Source organism: Poecilia formosa, unplaced genomic scaffold, assembly GCF_000485575.1.
Source record: "Poecilia formosa unplaced genomic scaffold, Poecilia_formosa-5.1.2 Scaffold448, whole genome shotgun sequence".
In the NCBI taxonomy this organism is placed as follows: Eukaryota; Metazoa; Chordata; class Actinopteri; order Cyprinodontiformes; family Poeciliidae; genus Poecilia; species Poecilia formosa.
The window spans coordinates 241,347-257,443 of NW_006800387.1; the positions used below are offsets into that span (position 1 = coordinate 241,347).

Sequence of the window (16,097 nt, forward strand, 5' to 3'; positions counted from 1 at the left end):
AATTCACATGAAGATTGGATGTCTAAGAGAAAAAATTCCAAATGCTTAAATCGCAGAGACAATAGAGATGATGAGAGATTGTTTAAAAAATCTTTTTATAACAAGTAAACATCATATCGACTAGGTGTAGAACAACAAAATTGGGATGAAAACACTTCTGTATGAACACTTTATTTGACATAAGACTGACATGACACTGTCATAAACATAACACAACATCTGTTATGAACATGAAGGAGTCTTTATTAGTGTTTATGACTGTTGTCATTAAGTGTCATTTGGTAAATAATAACACCTTTAATGCAAAGTTGCTTTAAAAGTTGCATTGAAAATCCATTAAAAGTGCCAACTTTGCATTAAAGTGTCATTACAAAGTAATGCAAAGTCGGCACTTTTAATGGACTTTTCAGGCCATTTTTAGAGCAACTTTGCATTAAAAGTGTCACTAATTACCAAATGACACTTCATGGCAACAGTCATAGCTATTCATAAAGACTCCTTCATGTTCATAACAGATATTATGTCATGTTTATGACAGTGTCATGTCAGTCTTATGCACACCCCATCAAATAAAGTGTTAGCGAACTTTGTTGCTGAGGGAAAAAGACTCAATGTGAGCCATTTCCTAAACAGGTAGATTACATGAGTTAATAATGAATAACTTCTCACAGCAGGAAGACAAAAGAAAAAAAACATTTTTGAAGGCTGATCTGTGTTCTTGTTGTACCATGAATCTAGATGAGGAACAGACTCAAATCAGTTAAAAAGAGAGACTGAAATTTAACCAACTTAGACCAACTTACTAATCGACCTGAGGGTCAATTAACTAGAGCTAGAATATTGAATAATCCATCAGTCCATCCAGTAAAACCTAAAACACCTCTGCAGAATTAGTTGACCATGTTTACAGGATTCTCTGTACAGCTGCACAATCTGACCACATCCTGACCATCTGAGCTGGTCTGAGATGTCGTAACAGCAGCAGCCTGTCAGAGTGTCAGAGAACAGGAAGTGGAAGCTGATAACATGTTATGAGGTTTAACCGTTTAACAACCTGCAGAAGCTGCTCAGGTCTCTGCTTGGAGCCTTTTTTAAATATTATTACACAAATGTTTTTTGATACACTAACCACCCACAAGATGAAAGACTGATGAAGATATTTATCACCAGCATTTATCTGACAGTCCAGCAGTTGCGATGGTTTTAATTGATTGGTCTGCCTTTACGTAATACAAATTGTAAATCTGCTGCCACATATTTAAATGAGCACATAGTATAAAGCTGCTTCTTTGCCTTCATGCACAGACTGGCAGACTTGTGCATAACGCTGCAGGAAAACAAAAGCAAAAGAGCAAAATGGCAGTAAGAAAAAAGAGCTCCGACTGAGTGGAGAAGCTGATGGCTGAACAGAAACCAGCAGGACCTAAACACACACACACACACACACACACACACACACACACAAACATACAGTATAATTCAGTCTTTTCTATTTGCTGTATCTGCTTATGCCTGAATCCTTTACAATCCTTTACTAAGAACAACTAGATCCAAACTGGCTTCATGATCCGGGCCAAACCAGCAAACCTGGATGAGATTAAATATCCATCAGCCGCTTGAAAGTTGGACAAAAACATTACGCTTTGAACAATCAAATAAAATGTGCAACAGAGATAAGGCTCATCTATCTGCTTCCTTTCACTCCTCTTCTTCTTCCTCCTCCTCTTCCTCTTCCTCCTCCTCGTCGTCGTCCTCGTCGTGGCAGTGGGTGATCTCCTGTGGAGCCTGGGGGAACAGGTGAGGCGGCTGGATCTCACTGATGGATCGAGTGAGCTGGTGCCGCTTGATCTCCATTTCTTTGACATCAAAGTCTCGGCGGTTGCGGGTGGCGAGCGGCGACTCCGTGTCTATCAGGTTGACGTGTGAGTGCTCCACCGTCGACTCGTGAGGCATCTGGACAACGAGACACAGAAGCAGAGCTCAGGCAGACAGGCAGGCGAAGGGGAGAGCTAGCGACTCGTCATCCAACCTTATCCTGTGTGTTTTGGCATTAAATGCTCTCATTGGTGTGTAACTGCTGCAGAGTGCGTTCCATGGCGGAGTGGCGGAAATTGGCAAATGGCCTTTAATTCATTGAGGACTGCAGAAATATGTTTCTGGCCAGTTGCCTGATGTTCCCCCATATTTATGGGGGAATTTTCCTGCCATAATTTGAGAGCACGCATTTACAGTCTGAAAGCTTGATTTCATGTCTTTTGTTCTCAAAACTTTTAATATTGTGCTTATATTTTCAGATTGAAAGCAGGACTTCATGTCTTTTGTTCTCAAAACTTGTAATGCTTGAACCCAAAACCAATGCTCACTGTCAAATAGTTGCTGTGCTCTCTCAAACCTTTCTCCTCACGCTCAAAACTTGTCTTTGCTCGGATCAAATCTTCGCTTGCAAACCTCTCTGCTCACTTGCAAATCATTTTCTGCTCGCGCTTGGAACGAAAAATGTACAGTCGCCTGGCAACCTCTGAGCCAATAGAATGAAAGGGTTATTACTGGATATCTGATCAATCTGGTTTCGGTCTGGACTTGGACAGGGCCATTTATTATACAGGTTAGGGGTTAGGTTTATTATAATATATGAAGTACTATATATAATACATAGTGTTATACTATAATATGGTGCAATACAATATCACTGTACTATAGTATAATACTGTACTATATTATAGCAGGGTTTCCCTTTTGGTGTTCAGGTATTAATCTTCCAATCTTTCAATAACACATAATTATCAAGTAATATTTTCAAATTTCCTGTCAACTTTAAACATTTTTTAACTCAAAAACCCAATGGGCCGCTGGATGAATGACCGCCCTAGCACCCAACCACCAGGCTTAGCAAGGTTCTGGAGGAAACCTTGTATAGTGTAATAGTTATACATCAGTATAACACTGCTCTGTATATGAATAAATAAATATGAAAAAATATGCAGAGCAGTTCAGGCTCTATTTAGTGCAAAACATGCCCACATTATTGGCTTTCCACCAGCATGCTTGGCCACCGGCAGCACAATGTCATCATAGTATTATTAAACCCTGAGATGTCTGTCTAGACCAGTTAAACCACATTTACCACAAAATCCTGTTTCTGTGCTGATGTCTCCAACACAACTCCTTTAGCTTTAGCGTCCCGCTCTCATCTAAAACAGGTGAAGGCATCCCTGCTAGCAAAAGTCCATTCAAGTAACTATATATAGTTGTGCTGGATAAGCAGCAAGGAATATAAAAGATTACCAAATAGTCCCACAATGAGTCAGATGTCAACACTGAGAAGCTCAGATCTAAAATGAAGCAATAATAAACTCACCAGTACATGTGCAGCCCTGAACAGATAGCTGAAGGGGTAGTAGAGCAGGTTGATGAAAGAGGCCGCGTACAGGTCAGCGTAGCGCATCACCTGGGAGGCAAACAGCGTCTGCCGGGATCCACTGCGAAATAGACTTCCCATCATTCCATAGCACATGTCCATGTCATGGGTGACTTTCTGTAGACAACATGTTGATCAAAGAGAACGGTCACAGCTTGCATAAGATAACATGCAAAGTATTCACAGTGCTTTATTTTTACACATTTTGGTATGGTACAGCTTTATTTAAAAATGTATTAAATTAATCAATTTCCTCAAAAAATTCTACCAAAGTTGAAAATACCTTCCGGATGCAGTGCATGTGGCTGTGATAGTGAAAGCAAAGAAATCCAGAGAAATTCAAATATCCGTTGGTTTCTATAAAAATGGCAGCTGCACCATGTCGAGAAAATATTTAATTGCAGTGGAAAACGAGTGCTGCAAGTCAATGACTCGATAGAATCTACTGGGTTTCCATAGACTGAAAACTTTTTAAACTAATGTGAATAAAGTTGACTGTGTTGACAAAAACCACATGGTTTAAATTATGTTTCTATTTCTAGAGTAGTGATGGCAGCCTTTGGAGTTGCTCTGTTAAGTTAGTTGTAATTTGTTCATTTCATAGACTTTTGTTCAGATTTTTAATTTTTTTTTTGTTATCTTTCATAAGGTATTACCTTGATGCGCCTCTGCAGTGAGCTGATGTCAGGTCTTTCATTACTACTGCTGTCCAAATGCCTGAAGATGGAAACATGGGAGGGTTCACCTGTCTAGTTAAAGTAAGGGTTCTGCAAGATCACGTCATGGTCATGCAGAACCCTCTCTATGATCACGCTTCTTTGTCAATAGTTGAAGTATGATAGAAGAAATGCACATCCTGCAGTTTCATAAGTACGTGTTAAAGGATATGTTGTAAGAATCCATTAGTACACAACACATATATTTAAAGAAAAAACAGGACCTTACTTGTATAGATCTGCGAGAAAGCAGTCAAGTGACTGAAGTTCCTCAAAGATGGCTGGAGAGAAAACGACACTGATGAGTCAGCTTACTTGGAGCAGCTGAACAACAATTTTTAACCACAAAGCTGAGTATGAAACTGTGCTCATCTCTCCCACTCAGACATCATTTAGCCTGCAAAATTTGTGGAACACGCAGCAAATTGGCAGCTTTTCAATGTTATCACAATAACATGCTACAATTATGAGGTTCTTCCTGTATCTTCTATTTTATTATTATTATTATTATTATTATTATTATTATTATACTTTTTTAATCTTCCAAATATTTGACCAGCCATGTATTCTGTCACCATGGTGACAGAATACATGGAGGAGCTGTACAACCTTCTCAGCTCAGTTCTGTCGGATGCATTTTGCACTTGCAAAAAGCAGGTGAGTAATAATTACTTAACGGTATGAAAACAAGCAAATCAGAGCTACGTTTTCATCATGTATGTCAGGCTATGCATGAATATTTGAACCAGATTCCTGAAAAGTTACAGCTTTACAAAGAAACTAATGGAAACGGACGCGTGGCCACAGTTCAGATTTATTATTCTAGAGCCAGCTTGACGCATTAAAGGGGCAGTACAACATTTTCCATCTACATGGTGTCATTTTATAGCTCAAACAAATAACTATGTTACCTTTAGTAGTTATTAAAATGCTATATTGTATATAATTAGACATACATATATCAAACATGATTTTAGGCAAGTTTGATAAGTTTATTTATTTTAATAATTCTGTTGAAGCATATATGAAAAGCAATGTTGTCTGACTTTCTTCAGTTAATTTTCATAGAATTTTTATTCATTATTACCTTTGTCAGATTCAAGTTATTTCTGTGACCATTGTGGGTTTTTCTTTCATTAATCGAGGGGTCCCAACAATTTTGTCCATGTGTGTATGTTACTGACTGTTCAGCTTTCTAACTTGTTCCATGACATACTGCCTAAAAAACTGACGGGTCCCTTTTAAATGTGATGCTGAGGCCTCTCACCGCTCTTGTCAGTCCACACATGAAGCTCCTGGGCCAGCTCCGGTATGACCAGGAACGTTCTCCAGCCCTGACGCTTCTTGGACTTTAGAATGTCTCCAAAAATGTGGTCTCCAATGTAGATGATGTCCTTTCCTTTAGCACCCAGCAAGTCGCAAACGATGTCTGAGGATCCTGAGAGAGAAAGTGAAGGGAGTATTAGAAGGTCTGATCGGAGGCTGAATTAGATGTTAACAATTACATGTCTCTTGCTCTTTGGTGTTGGAAAAATAAACAGGTTCTTTACTAGCACCAGTGAAAAACTGGCACTGGAATCAGCCAAAATTAAGGTCTGGAACTCATTTATTGGAAAAAGTCCAATTAAAGAATTGAGTAAAAATGCATAGTTTTCTGAGTTTTATAAGTACAGCATTTTGAAAACTTTCAACTTCACAATAATGCACTACTAGCAATGTTGGTCTTTCTTATGAAATCCCAATAAAACAGATGGAAGTTGGTTTGTAACATGACAAACTGAGCGAAGGTTTAAGGGTGTAGATACTTTTGGAAATGGCGCTGATTAATTTTTTTTCTTTTATTCAATAATTACTGAGGGGATGGCTTACAAATATCTGCCCATTGGAACATTTACCTCCAGAGTACACGATGCCGTGCTGGAGCGGTCCGGTGTATGTGCCGATCTTCAGCCGACCCGTGGTCTGAAACAATCCACAGATTCATCACACACTTTCAGAGAACACGACATTCAATGGCGTCTGGTTTTAGCTTCTCGCTATGAGGCCTGAACCTAACTTAGACACGAATAAGGTGCATAGTTTGTTACGGCTCCTCTCACTTCAGGACGCCGTCATGTTTGGGGAAAGGTGGTAGGCGTAAATTAAAGCTACTCTGCTCTGTAGTTTCCCTACACAGAATCACGACTTAAAAGTCTGGTTCATGATCCTCAGTGATGATGATGATGATGATGATGAAGATGATGATCTGCATCCATCTTCAGCTACTATTTATTTGTCCCTTTAGCGTTCGTCTTAGAACGCTAAAGGCGTTCTAGAACAAAGAAGCCATGGTCAGCTGGATCTAAATCAGGTGACTGCCTTGGCCAGTAGAGAACTACTTTGTGCTTGGAGAAGGTATGCTTAGGCTTGTTTTCTTGCTGCTGGATGAAATACTATTGAGTGAATTCAGAGGCTTTACTGGGAGTGGAAGAGATCAAAGCTTCAGTGTATTATTATGAGCCTGCTGAGTTTTCTGTAAATTGCTAACACACAAAAGGAGAAAACATTTTCAAATCTGTCTGAACAACAGATGATTTTGCTCCATAACTTTGAAGTCTATCTCATAGCACACACTTACAGTGTCGACTTGCCGCAGAACTGTACCTTCCCCAAAGAACACGGGCTTGCGGGCGTCGACCAGGATCAGGTCAAAGTAGGACTGCCAGGGCCGGTGAGGAGTTCCTGGCTGGGGGAACAGCACACGCATGAGGAAGTGTTCTGCATGATGCTTTGTCTTAAAAAATGTCACAACGGCCATGATTCTGATTCTATTCAGGTTCCCGATAAACTCGACGCACCTTTGGTCCATGAGAAAAGTCAAACAGGTAGGTCATGATTTTCTGCAAGAAGATAGGAGACATGTTTTTAACACCAATGAAAACAGAATAAAAATAAACGGTCTCAGAAAAATAAAACCTCACAGTAGATTTATTCCAAGAAAAATAAGAAATAATAGAACTACACAAGTTAATCATGAAGAAAGAAGAAACTTACCTCAGTGTATTTATAATCACTGTTGGTGGCCAGAAATACTTTAGCCACTTCGTTCATGCGGCTGAGGAGCAGAGGGAGCTTCGGCTGTCCACAAACACCAACAACACAAGTCAAACCCAACAGTTCTTTACAGTCAGACGTCAGGTTTCACGGAAAGCCGAGTCCACTTACATCCTTTACCACATACTTCTCCAGGTTCTCAACCGTCTTCTCTTTCAAGGTTCCCTATGAACATCAAGTGAGAGCCAGCAGAGAGAGTGAACAAAGTGAAAGCAGAAGCCAAGGAGTTATTAAAGAACAGGAACAGGGTTTACCTTGAAGTGAACCCAGTCCACAGCGTCTCTCACGTCCTGGAACATGCTCTTGTATGACATGAAGAGGTCGCCATCTTTGAAGCCAGATTCACAACTGCAGACAGGTTCACAGAGCATTTTCACCATTAATTTACTCAACATTCTGCCAACCAGTTTTTTGTGTGTTCTTCAAAGCGGTCAGTCTTTCTAGTCATTTCTGAAAATTTGTCTTGATGACTATTTCTTTTAAAGATCTTTCAAAGCTTATGTTCTGGTTTCTTGTTGCTGTTTTTAGACTGAGCACAAATGCCTGTGCTCAGTCTAAGAGCCCTCTGAAGCAACTTATAATGAAAAAAGGAAACCAGAACCGGAAATACAGGAACACTGGAAATCCTTTAGATTCCAATGCTCTAAAACATTGGAATCGCTCCCACAGACTGAGGCAGAGTGTGTGTGTGTGTGTGTACCTTGCATATCTGGGACAGTTAGTAAAGAAATCCACCAAACAAGCGAAGAGGTACGTTTCTGTGGAGGAAAACAAAATGAACCATCTGATTATACAGTATTACATCAAATTTGCTTTGCCACAAAACACATGACTGGCATGGCCAAAGGTTTTTTGGCTGTGTTGACTCATTACCTATGGTGGTGATTTTCACTGTATTTGGATTATTGTGCAAAGTTATTGGATATCCGGCAAGGACCTGAACTGTGGATGTTTTTCCATCTTCCTGGTTTTTTCTGCATCAAGGCACATGGGCAAGGCTCGGCCCCAAAATCTGCCAATTCGCCGTTAAACATTGAGGCAGAAAACCGTCCACGCGTGGGATGCTTGCTGTATCACGCTTTCTGAGCGTTTTAACAGACGAGCACTCATCTCATTACGTTCACATGGTAACATGATGACATCACCTTAACCCCGCCCTCTCCCAACAGGAAGTCACTGATTTGCTTGCTGCACATCTTGGTTTTATTCTTTGACACATTCTGATGTCAAGTTGTCTGACCACACAGAGCAACAAGATGCTGAATTCTTCTCAGTACCGACTGCTGGTTGGACTGTGTGGGCTGGGGGATGGAAGGTGCAGCACTGAAGGCCCTTTAGAAAATTTCCCAAATGTACCACATAGTCGCCAAGTGCGTGACTAGTTAGGATGTTGACTACAAAACTGGGGTGGCGGTGTTGGAGATCAAGGGGTCGTTTGACTGTTTGAGGCTGCTTGCAGCTTTAATTATCATTATATTTTTTTCATTCTTCCAAATATTTGACCAGTCATTCTGAAGCTATCGCTGTGTTTTACCTTAAATTCTGAGATACAGAGTAAGAAATAATTCTGGTTAGTTTCACCCACATATACTCAGGGCTTTAGAGTCTGGGGTCATGTTTCATTTTAGAATGGAGATGTAAAAGGAGCTTATACTAACCCGGCAGGTTAAAGAGTGTGTTCAGGATGTAGAAACGGTCGGTATCTCCACGCTGGATGAATTTGTTGGGATACATCTCTCTGATCTCAGGTCTGTGCACAGAAACAACACAGTCAGCTGTGAATGGGCCATTTAAATGCTGGTGTTTAGGCCTGTCACAATAAGCAATAAATTAATTAATCGTATGATAAATTAAAACAAAGCCAATAATTTCCATTGGCATGATTTATCATTTATCCTTTTGACCTCTCTTTCTACCAAAAACTGGATCATAAAAATCTTCAGTCTGGTGCTTTGGTCTCAACTATCCCATTTTTTGAAGGACAATTTTGTTTACAAACACTTCAAAATTGATTTTATTTATTGCTTTGTTTATTTAGTTTTGATATATAAAATTTCTTCCAGTTCCAGTGTTAAATGTTCATTTGACTGTAAAGTTTACTAACCTTTTAGAATGTGCTCTTGCATTATTATTTTGCTATTACTTCTATATTACTTAAGAATTGTCTCAAAAGAATATTATCGTTTATCGCAATAACTTCTGGAACAATTTATCGTCCAGCAAAATTTGTTATCGTGACAAGCCTACTGCTGCTAGCCAAACATAATGCATAAGCTCTAGTGAGACGTTGTACATATCATGTCTGCTACCTGGTTGCGATTAGAACCTCAGTGTCTCACTATGTGGTGGAATAGGGAGAGATGTCAGCGTGTGAAGCTCACCCCCTCAAGAAGTTGAACCCGTGTGCACACACCAGAATGTTCCCATAGGCATCCACTTTTAGCAGGTTGCCAAACATGGTGTCAAACACCAGACCTCTGAGATGATGCAGACAGATAAGTGAAGGTAAGAGATTCGATCTCTGCAACAACGACTGAGTCAGAAAACCAAACAAGACGCCGAGAGGAACCCACCTGGTGGGGAAGGAGGGATCGTAGACAAAGTTGAGCAACTCTTGGGGGTAACCGATGGATACCAGACGCTCAACGGTCAAGTCAAATCCCAGTGACTCGTACTCTGGAGATTTATACACTGTACAGGAAGGGAGGCAGAATGATCGTCACAGCATAACACAATGTCTGAACCACTTAAGTTCATACTATATTAAAAATACATAAAAATGCTAGCAAATAATTCAATTTCTTTTTTAAATACGAAACCATTTCCCTAAAAGTACTGTATACAGGGGACAGATAGAAGTATTTAAATGATGAAACAGAATTTGAACCAAAACTAAATTCTTCCATTAAACAGAGAGAACACATTCAGGGATGTTATTAGGATTTATTTACAGAATTTTTACCAAATTTGTTTTCTCAGAAACCTTCAGATGACTTTTGTTTTAAATTAGGGTTATACTGTACTTACCAGCAAGAGTATAATCCATGTCAAATCCAAAGCACTTGATTTTTTCCATGGCCAAGCTTCGATTGACAAACACTCTGCAATGACAAGCATCTAGTTACAATTAAGAGCAATTCTTTTGTCTTTTTTTAATTGTGCACTTTTCTGATTCCCTCCAAGCGACTCCTAGGTAAATGACTGATCAAAAGACACAGTGAGTTGCAAAAGCAAAATAATTCTCCCAAAATACATTTATAAGCACAGACAGACATGCGCTACACATTCAAATAGATAAAATTCTTTCAAGTTGTTACATGGCAACATTAGGATGTTACTGGGATGATGAAGATATGCATTACCCAGAGGGAGCATGAGACACTTTTTAATCAAAACAAAATGGAGAGCTGAAAAAATTAAAATGACTGACACGCTGTTTCATACGTGAGCCTGAAAACGTGTTAATTTATCCTTAATCACTTTGGTATGGAACACATCTGTTCAGAGCAACAAGGACACCAAGTCAGAGCTGCTACACGCAGAGCCTCATGCAACTGTTGACTCCTAGATGCATCATAACGCCCATAAACTCAAATTTATTTTACTGAGACTTTAAAGTTCCAGAGGTAGAAAGACGTCTAACAAGGTGATAAATGTTGCAGCAATTGATGTCCCTCATCCCATCACTGACTGTTCTGTTCTGCAGATCTTCTACAAGTCTGTTGTTGAGACAGTCGTCTCTTCTACTGCCATCAGAACCAGGGACCTAAAAAACCCAAAATCTGATAAAGAAGGCCGGTTCTGCTCTGGGAACGAATGTGGACTCTTTGGAGGCAATTGATTTTACATAAAATCATGAAAATTATGGACAACCCTGACCATCCTCTGCATGAGACTGTCTTAGAACAACAGTCTGTGTTTAGTCTGGAGTTTCTTCAGATCCACTTTAAGGAGATCCATGCGCACAACCATCACCATCGGAAGAACCTTGAATAATATGAGTTATAACATCTAATTTATCTCTGGTTTCAAAGTATTTTTGAATTTGATTCTAAAATACAGTCATATAATCTGTGACACCATTTAGATTTCACAACCAAAACACTCACATGGACCACCTACTGGGTGTTGTGTCAGTACTGATGACATTTTATGAAAGTATTATGAAGAATTATGTCATATCATGGAAATTATAACACCGGTCATAACAGTGTGCTTCAAAAACAAAAGGGATGCGTACCTCATTGCAGGATGAGCCAGATCCCTCGGAAAGCTTTGCAATAGAAAATACATGTAGGATTACTACTGAACTCATGTAGCAATATGCATAAACCAGAGAGACTAGATATGTCTGAAGCCACTAATGTTAATACAGAAAGTTCAAATCAACACAGATTGATTTGTTTCTGCCAGATGATCCTCATCAACTCAAATAATGTTAATATGCAATCATTCTGACAGGCCTTTAAGTTCAAAAGAGTAGAAGCAGTTTCTTTACAAAAAAAAAGTAAATACAAATTCTTCATTTCAGATTGACAAAACTGCTCCTTGTTACAATGGGAATAGACTCTTTTGTGTGATTCTCTGTATTGGTTTTTTCTTTGCAATAATTTCACTAAATACACTCAAAGCATAGCAATCATTAAAGATGAACTTGCAAGGCTATCAGAAGTCGATCATTTCCAGTTTTCCTTCAGGTCTGACTAGTCTTTTCAAATTTCTTTATGTAAACGTTTCATAACTCCACAATTAAAAGTATGAACATTTAGCATAAAACAACTGTGATGCAGGTACAGCTGCACAACGTATCACAAAACATAATATTATTGTAATGTCAGAGTGTGAAATATTGATAATCAAAATAATTTTTTTGAATTGCAATAATTTTTCTGTAGCATATACCAACTATACTTTCTATTTATGTAGCATTTTAGCTTTCCAGATGTATATATTTAGTAAGAAGGTTTGTCCCGATGTTAATATTTGGTGAGTTTTCTTATTTCCAATCGAGAAGTATTATTTTCTTGGCAATAGTTGGAGAAACAAGAAGTGGATCCACATGAAACTCTGGGACTCTGCAACCCAAAATGGTAGAGAGTTTTTCTGTTACTGATATCCAGAAGAGTTGAACAGGTGTGCAGGTCCAAAAGGCATGAAAATAGTTGTCGGAATTGGTAAAATCTATTTAAAAAATTTTTTTTTGAGTGATGGGGGATCTGTGATTTATTATCTTATGTCAAGCAGAGGGTTTGTTACTGCTTCACTGAGCTACACCGCTCTGTGATACTCAGAGTTTTTGGTTTCAGAACAGGAGATATCAACCAGGTTAGTTCAATTCTGAGTCAAGTTACCCCTGAGTTAAATGTGGGGTTAAACCTGAATCATGTGACATTTTGAAACGACCCGGGTTGATAGCATCTCGCCTCGGCTGTGTGGTGTCCGTCTCTAGGCAACCGTGACAACAGCTTCCAATCGTAGCGTTCTGTGTGTTTTATTTTGATCATCATTGTTACTCTTAGCGTTGACACGTGTGTAATAGGCGTGTCTATCAGACATGTACAGAAATACAGAACAATCTGTATCGGTTCAATACGGAGCGCAACATCCATCAGCCAAATACATTCCATATTTTACAGGACTGGGGGGGAGGGGGTCGATCCTATCTCAAACATCAGTGTTACAGCATTAGCTTGCAGCATTCATGGGGGAATTATCTCCAAACAATGCTATTCATCAGCTATAAAAAGGGTTGCTCATGTTTTCCCAGATGCCTTCACAATGTTTCAGAGATTAAAACTTACAGCAAGTATTTGTTTTGATCAGGTTAGTGACTGTGGGGAGGGGCGGAGTGTCTCTTATTGCAGCACAGCTGCTGAAAGAAGTGCCACAATTTTGACAAATAATTATAAATGGCTCAGTTCATATTGATCTTGATGCACCTAAGTACCTTTGAGCAATTAATTTTTATAGTATCACATATATTAAGATATTGATTATTTTGACAACTCTACAGTGATGTCATAACAGGAACCATGGACCTGTTATACAGGTGTTATACAACTGAAACACAGGTGTGACTGTACCTGTGGTGAGCTTCGCGTCGATACTTCTTCATTGCAATGCCGTCCATGTTGGCCGGGAGTTCAGCACAGTTCTGCAGACGGTCACTCCACGAAGTCGTCATCTTAAACGTTGAAAATGTTCCTGCGGTGAAAAGGTTTGCTCATTAGAGTCAGAATCAGGCTGATCCATTTTGAGACAAAAACAGGAGTCTGTGACATGAGTAAGACTGAGACAGTGTTCCTGAATCTAGACTTTTTTTCAGTGAAATTTTTCAAAAAAATAACAGAGGACGTTTTGCTTGTGAATATGAAGTATAATCTTTGTTCTTTTCATGTACAATAAGTAGGTAAATACAACGTCTAATGAACAAGAATACATCAAATATTATACATGCTTTAAAGCTGCAGTATGTAACTTTTCAGTTTCTTTCAATAAAAAACGTAATTAATAACTGCAAGTGTGTGTCTAGTGAATTTTTGGTTAAAACATGTTTGTTCTCATTCAAAGAAGTTACTCACAGTGGTTAGAGAATCCAGAAATTTTACTCAAGAGTAACAATACTTCATAATAAAATTAGTCAAGAAAAAGCAAAATGTACAGTGTAGTAAAAATACTCCTAAAACTACATTTTAAAGGGGAAAAAAAGTTATTAAAGTAAATGTAACTGAGTAAATTTCACTAGTTGCAACCCAACTCTGAGCCTGGATGCCAGCAGTTCTTACAGGAGCAGTGGCCCATGTTAGTGAGCTCTTTCAGGTGGAATCATTTGGTTTGCAATAGTTTTGCAAATGCTGATAACATACGAGTTACTGGTGTATTCCGTTAACACACACCTGTATGCTCCAGAACAGCAAACTGCCTTTATAGCGGTGCTCTTACTGGCTAATGACTAGATATTTAATGCACAATGAACCAAGCTGCTTGCCATCTTAATTCCTGCAGAAGCAGGAAGGTGGCCTCACAGCTGTATATGCCATGCGATATCTTATATTTGCCTCTGTTTAAAACCTGGTCAAACCCGACAATTATTTCATAAATCTCGGATACATTAGACACATTAGAAAGTACAACAAGCCGGAGTAAACTGTGTGCAAACATAGCCATGATAGTCCTTTTGAAATCGCATTGCGACACTGTGGTTCGCAGGCAGCTGGAGGTGTCTGAGAGAAGCCAGCAGTCAAACAGCAGCCATTTAACGCCGACACAGGAAGTCAGAGCCAGAAGAACAACAGGAAGCATTTTCTTCCAATAAAGCTAATTAAAACGGAAAGAAATGAATAAATACTCGACTAAAAACACCACTTACCGTCTCTACGTTAACTTGGACAGTAACTGTGGGAGGAGCGTGCGCAGTAGTGACAAGCTCCGAGAGGTCTGCGCTATGATTGGATCATCCGGAAGGACGCTCTGATTCACAACTGTTTGAGTGCTGAGACGGTCATATGGAACACTAAGAGTTACTGAGGAATAAGAGCAGCACATTTATCAGTCTGTAGATGTGCAGAAAAGTTTAAGAACAAACAATGCATGCAGGTTGTTCTTCTAGCCGATTTAAACCAATACTCCCTGCTCTTCCTGTTGTCGTTACAGCCATAGACATATATCAAGAATTATGTCTATGGTTTCAGCATGCTACCAAATGCCGTACGGGAGGAACCATAGGACAACAATAGGAAATACGGCGGCCATCTTGGAGCGGTCGTCCCTTCTTGTCTAAACCAAGACAGCAGAAGATATTACCTCTATTAATTGCAAAAAAGGAAATTAAAAAAGGTAGGCCTCATTTGGGCAAGGCAGACTTTTGATTATGAATATTTTTAAACATACATGTTTTCTTCCTCTTCAAGACATTTATTTATGAATCAAAATGTCTGGCACATAACCTAAAATGCTCACATATTTACCTCTGGTGGAGCACTTTGCAACAAAAGTTGATTAATTTTACACATATGCAAGATAAAACATTTTTTAAATTGTTTTGTTGTTTTTTAAGATTCTATAGTTGTGGGTTTAAATAGCATTTCACTGCCTATGTCTTCCTGTAACATATAGTTACCAAGTAATGTTTCCATTTTCTGTCAACTTAACACCTTTTAATACAAAAACATGGTGGACCGCCTCAGCGCCCCATCCACTGAACTTAGCAAGTTTTCTGGGGGAAACACTGCATTTCACAGCTCAGTCTGGGCTTTCCCCCATTTACTTGGATTCCTCCAGTAGAATTTCAACCGGGCCAATCAGCAATCAGAAGTTTTGAATGATAATGTTGAATTTCTGCGCTAGAATTGTAGTCTCCCGGTAGTTTTAGCAATGACTACAGAGGAAGTGAAGGAAGTCATTCAGTCTGTGTTGGCCACATTTCCAAACATTAAATTAACATCAACAGCCATCTGGTTTGTACTGGCACTTCAATCTTCACAGTGAAGGATGACAGTTTACAGTGCAGGCAACTTCATAGTATCAAACTGCTTCTACCCATAAGTCACAGGAAAAGTTAGCAATTGGATAAAATTTAAAGCGTCAACAGAGGTCACGCCTCCGGGAAGCAATCGTTTCTCAATAGTCAAGAGGCCAGATCCTCTGGACGAAGCAAAGCGTAGAACAACGGCCTGGTTTTCAGCAGACTAGATATGACGGAACATGTTAATGGTTTTGAAAGTGCAGCTCTTTAAAACCTGAATACACGTTGATAGAAGAGCCCAGTTCAGATACAGCAACTACTAAACTAGTACAGGAACCAAATAGAACAAACCTCCCTCTGATTGAGTGCTTTGAGTCTGCATGAAGAAAACAGAAGGTTCTGTTAA

At 39.2% G+C, this 16,097-nt stretch overlaps 1 protein-coding gene across 2 annotated transcripts; it reads right to left on the reverse strand.

Annotated features, from left to right (window-relative positions):
• Positions 1-1,094: 1,094 nt before the first annotated feature.
• Positions 1,095-14,875, reverse strand: nt5c2a (5'-nucleotidase, cytosolic IIa). Of its 2 annotated transcripts, XM_007577627.2 has the most exons (19): positions 14,597-14,875; positions 13,311-13,431; positions 11,468-11,500; positions 10,255-10,328; positions 9,801-9,918; positions 9,609-9,704; positions 8,886-8,977; positions 7,928-7,985; positions 7,482-7,575; positions 7,339-7,392; positions 7,168-7,251; positions 6,972-7,013; positions 6,752-6,859; positions 6,030-6,096; positions 5,402-5,572; positions 4,364-4,415; positions 4,075-4,135; positions 3,359-3,535; positions 1,095-1,953 (listed from the first exon to the last, which is right to left on the reverse strand). In XM_007577627.2, exons 2-19 carry the CDS (start codon positions 13,409-13,411, stop codon positions 1,699-1,701), a joined length of 1,737 nt encoding a protein of 578 aa, XP_007577689.1. In that variant the 5' UTR covers positions 13,412-13,431; positions 14,597-14,875; the 3' UTR covers positions 1,095-1,698. The 2 variants fall into 2 exon arrangements, with proteins under 2 accessions (XP_007577689.1, XP_007577691.1); XM_007577629.2 differs by lacking the exon at positions 11,468-11,500.
• Positions 14,876-16,097: the final 1,222 nt, after the last annotated feature.

Bases quoted from the DNA above. Each gene is read 5' to 3' on its own strand.
- nt5c2a (XM_007577627.2), bottom strand. From the start codon at position 13,411: ATGACGACTTCGTGGAGTGACCGTCTGCAGAACTGTGCTGAACTCCCG. The intron at 7,393-7,481 runs GTAAACCCTGTT...TGATGTTCATAG, and splicing joins TGGACTGGGTTCACTTCAAG to GGAACCTTGAAAGAGAAGAC. The intron at 3,536-4,074 runs GTAATACCTTAT...TGTTGTCTACAG, and splicing joins CACTGCAGAGGCGCATCAAG to AAAGTCACCCATGACATGGA.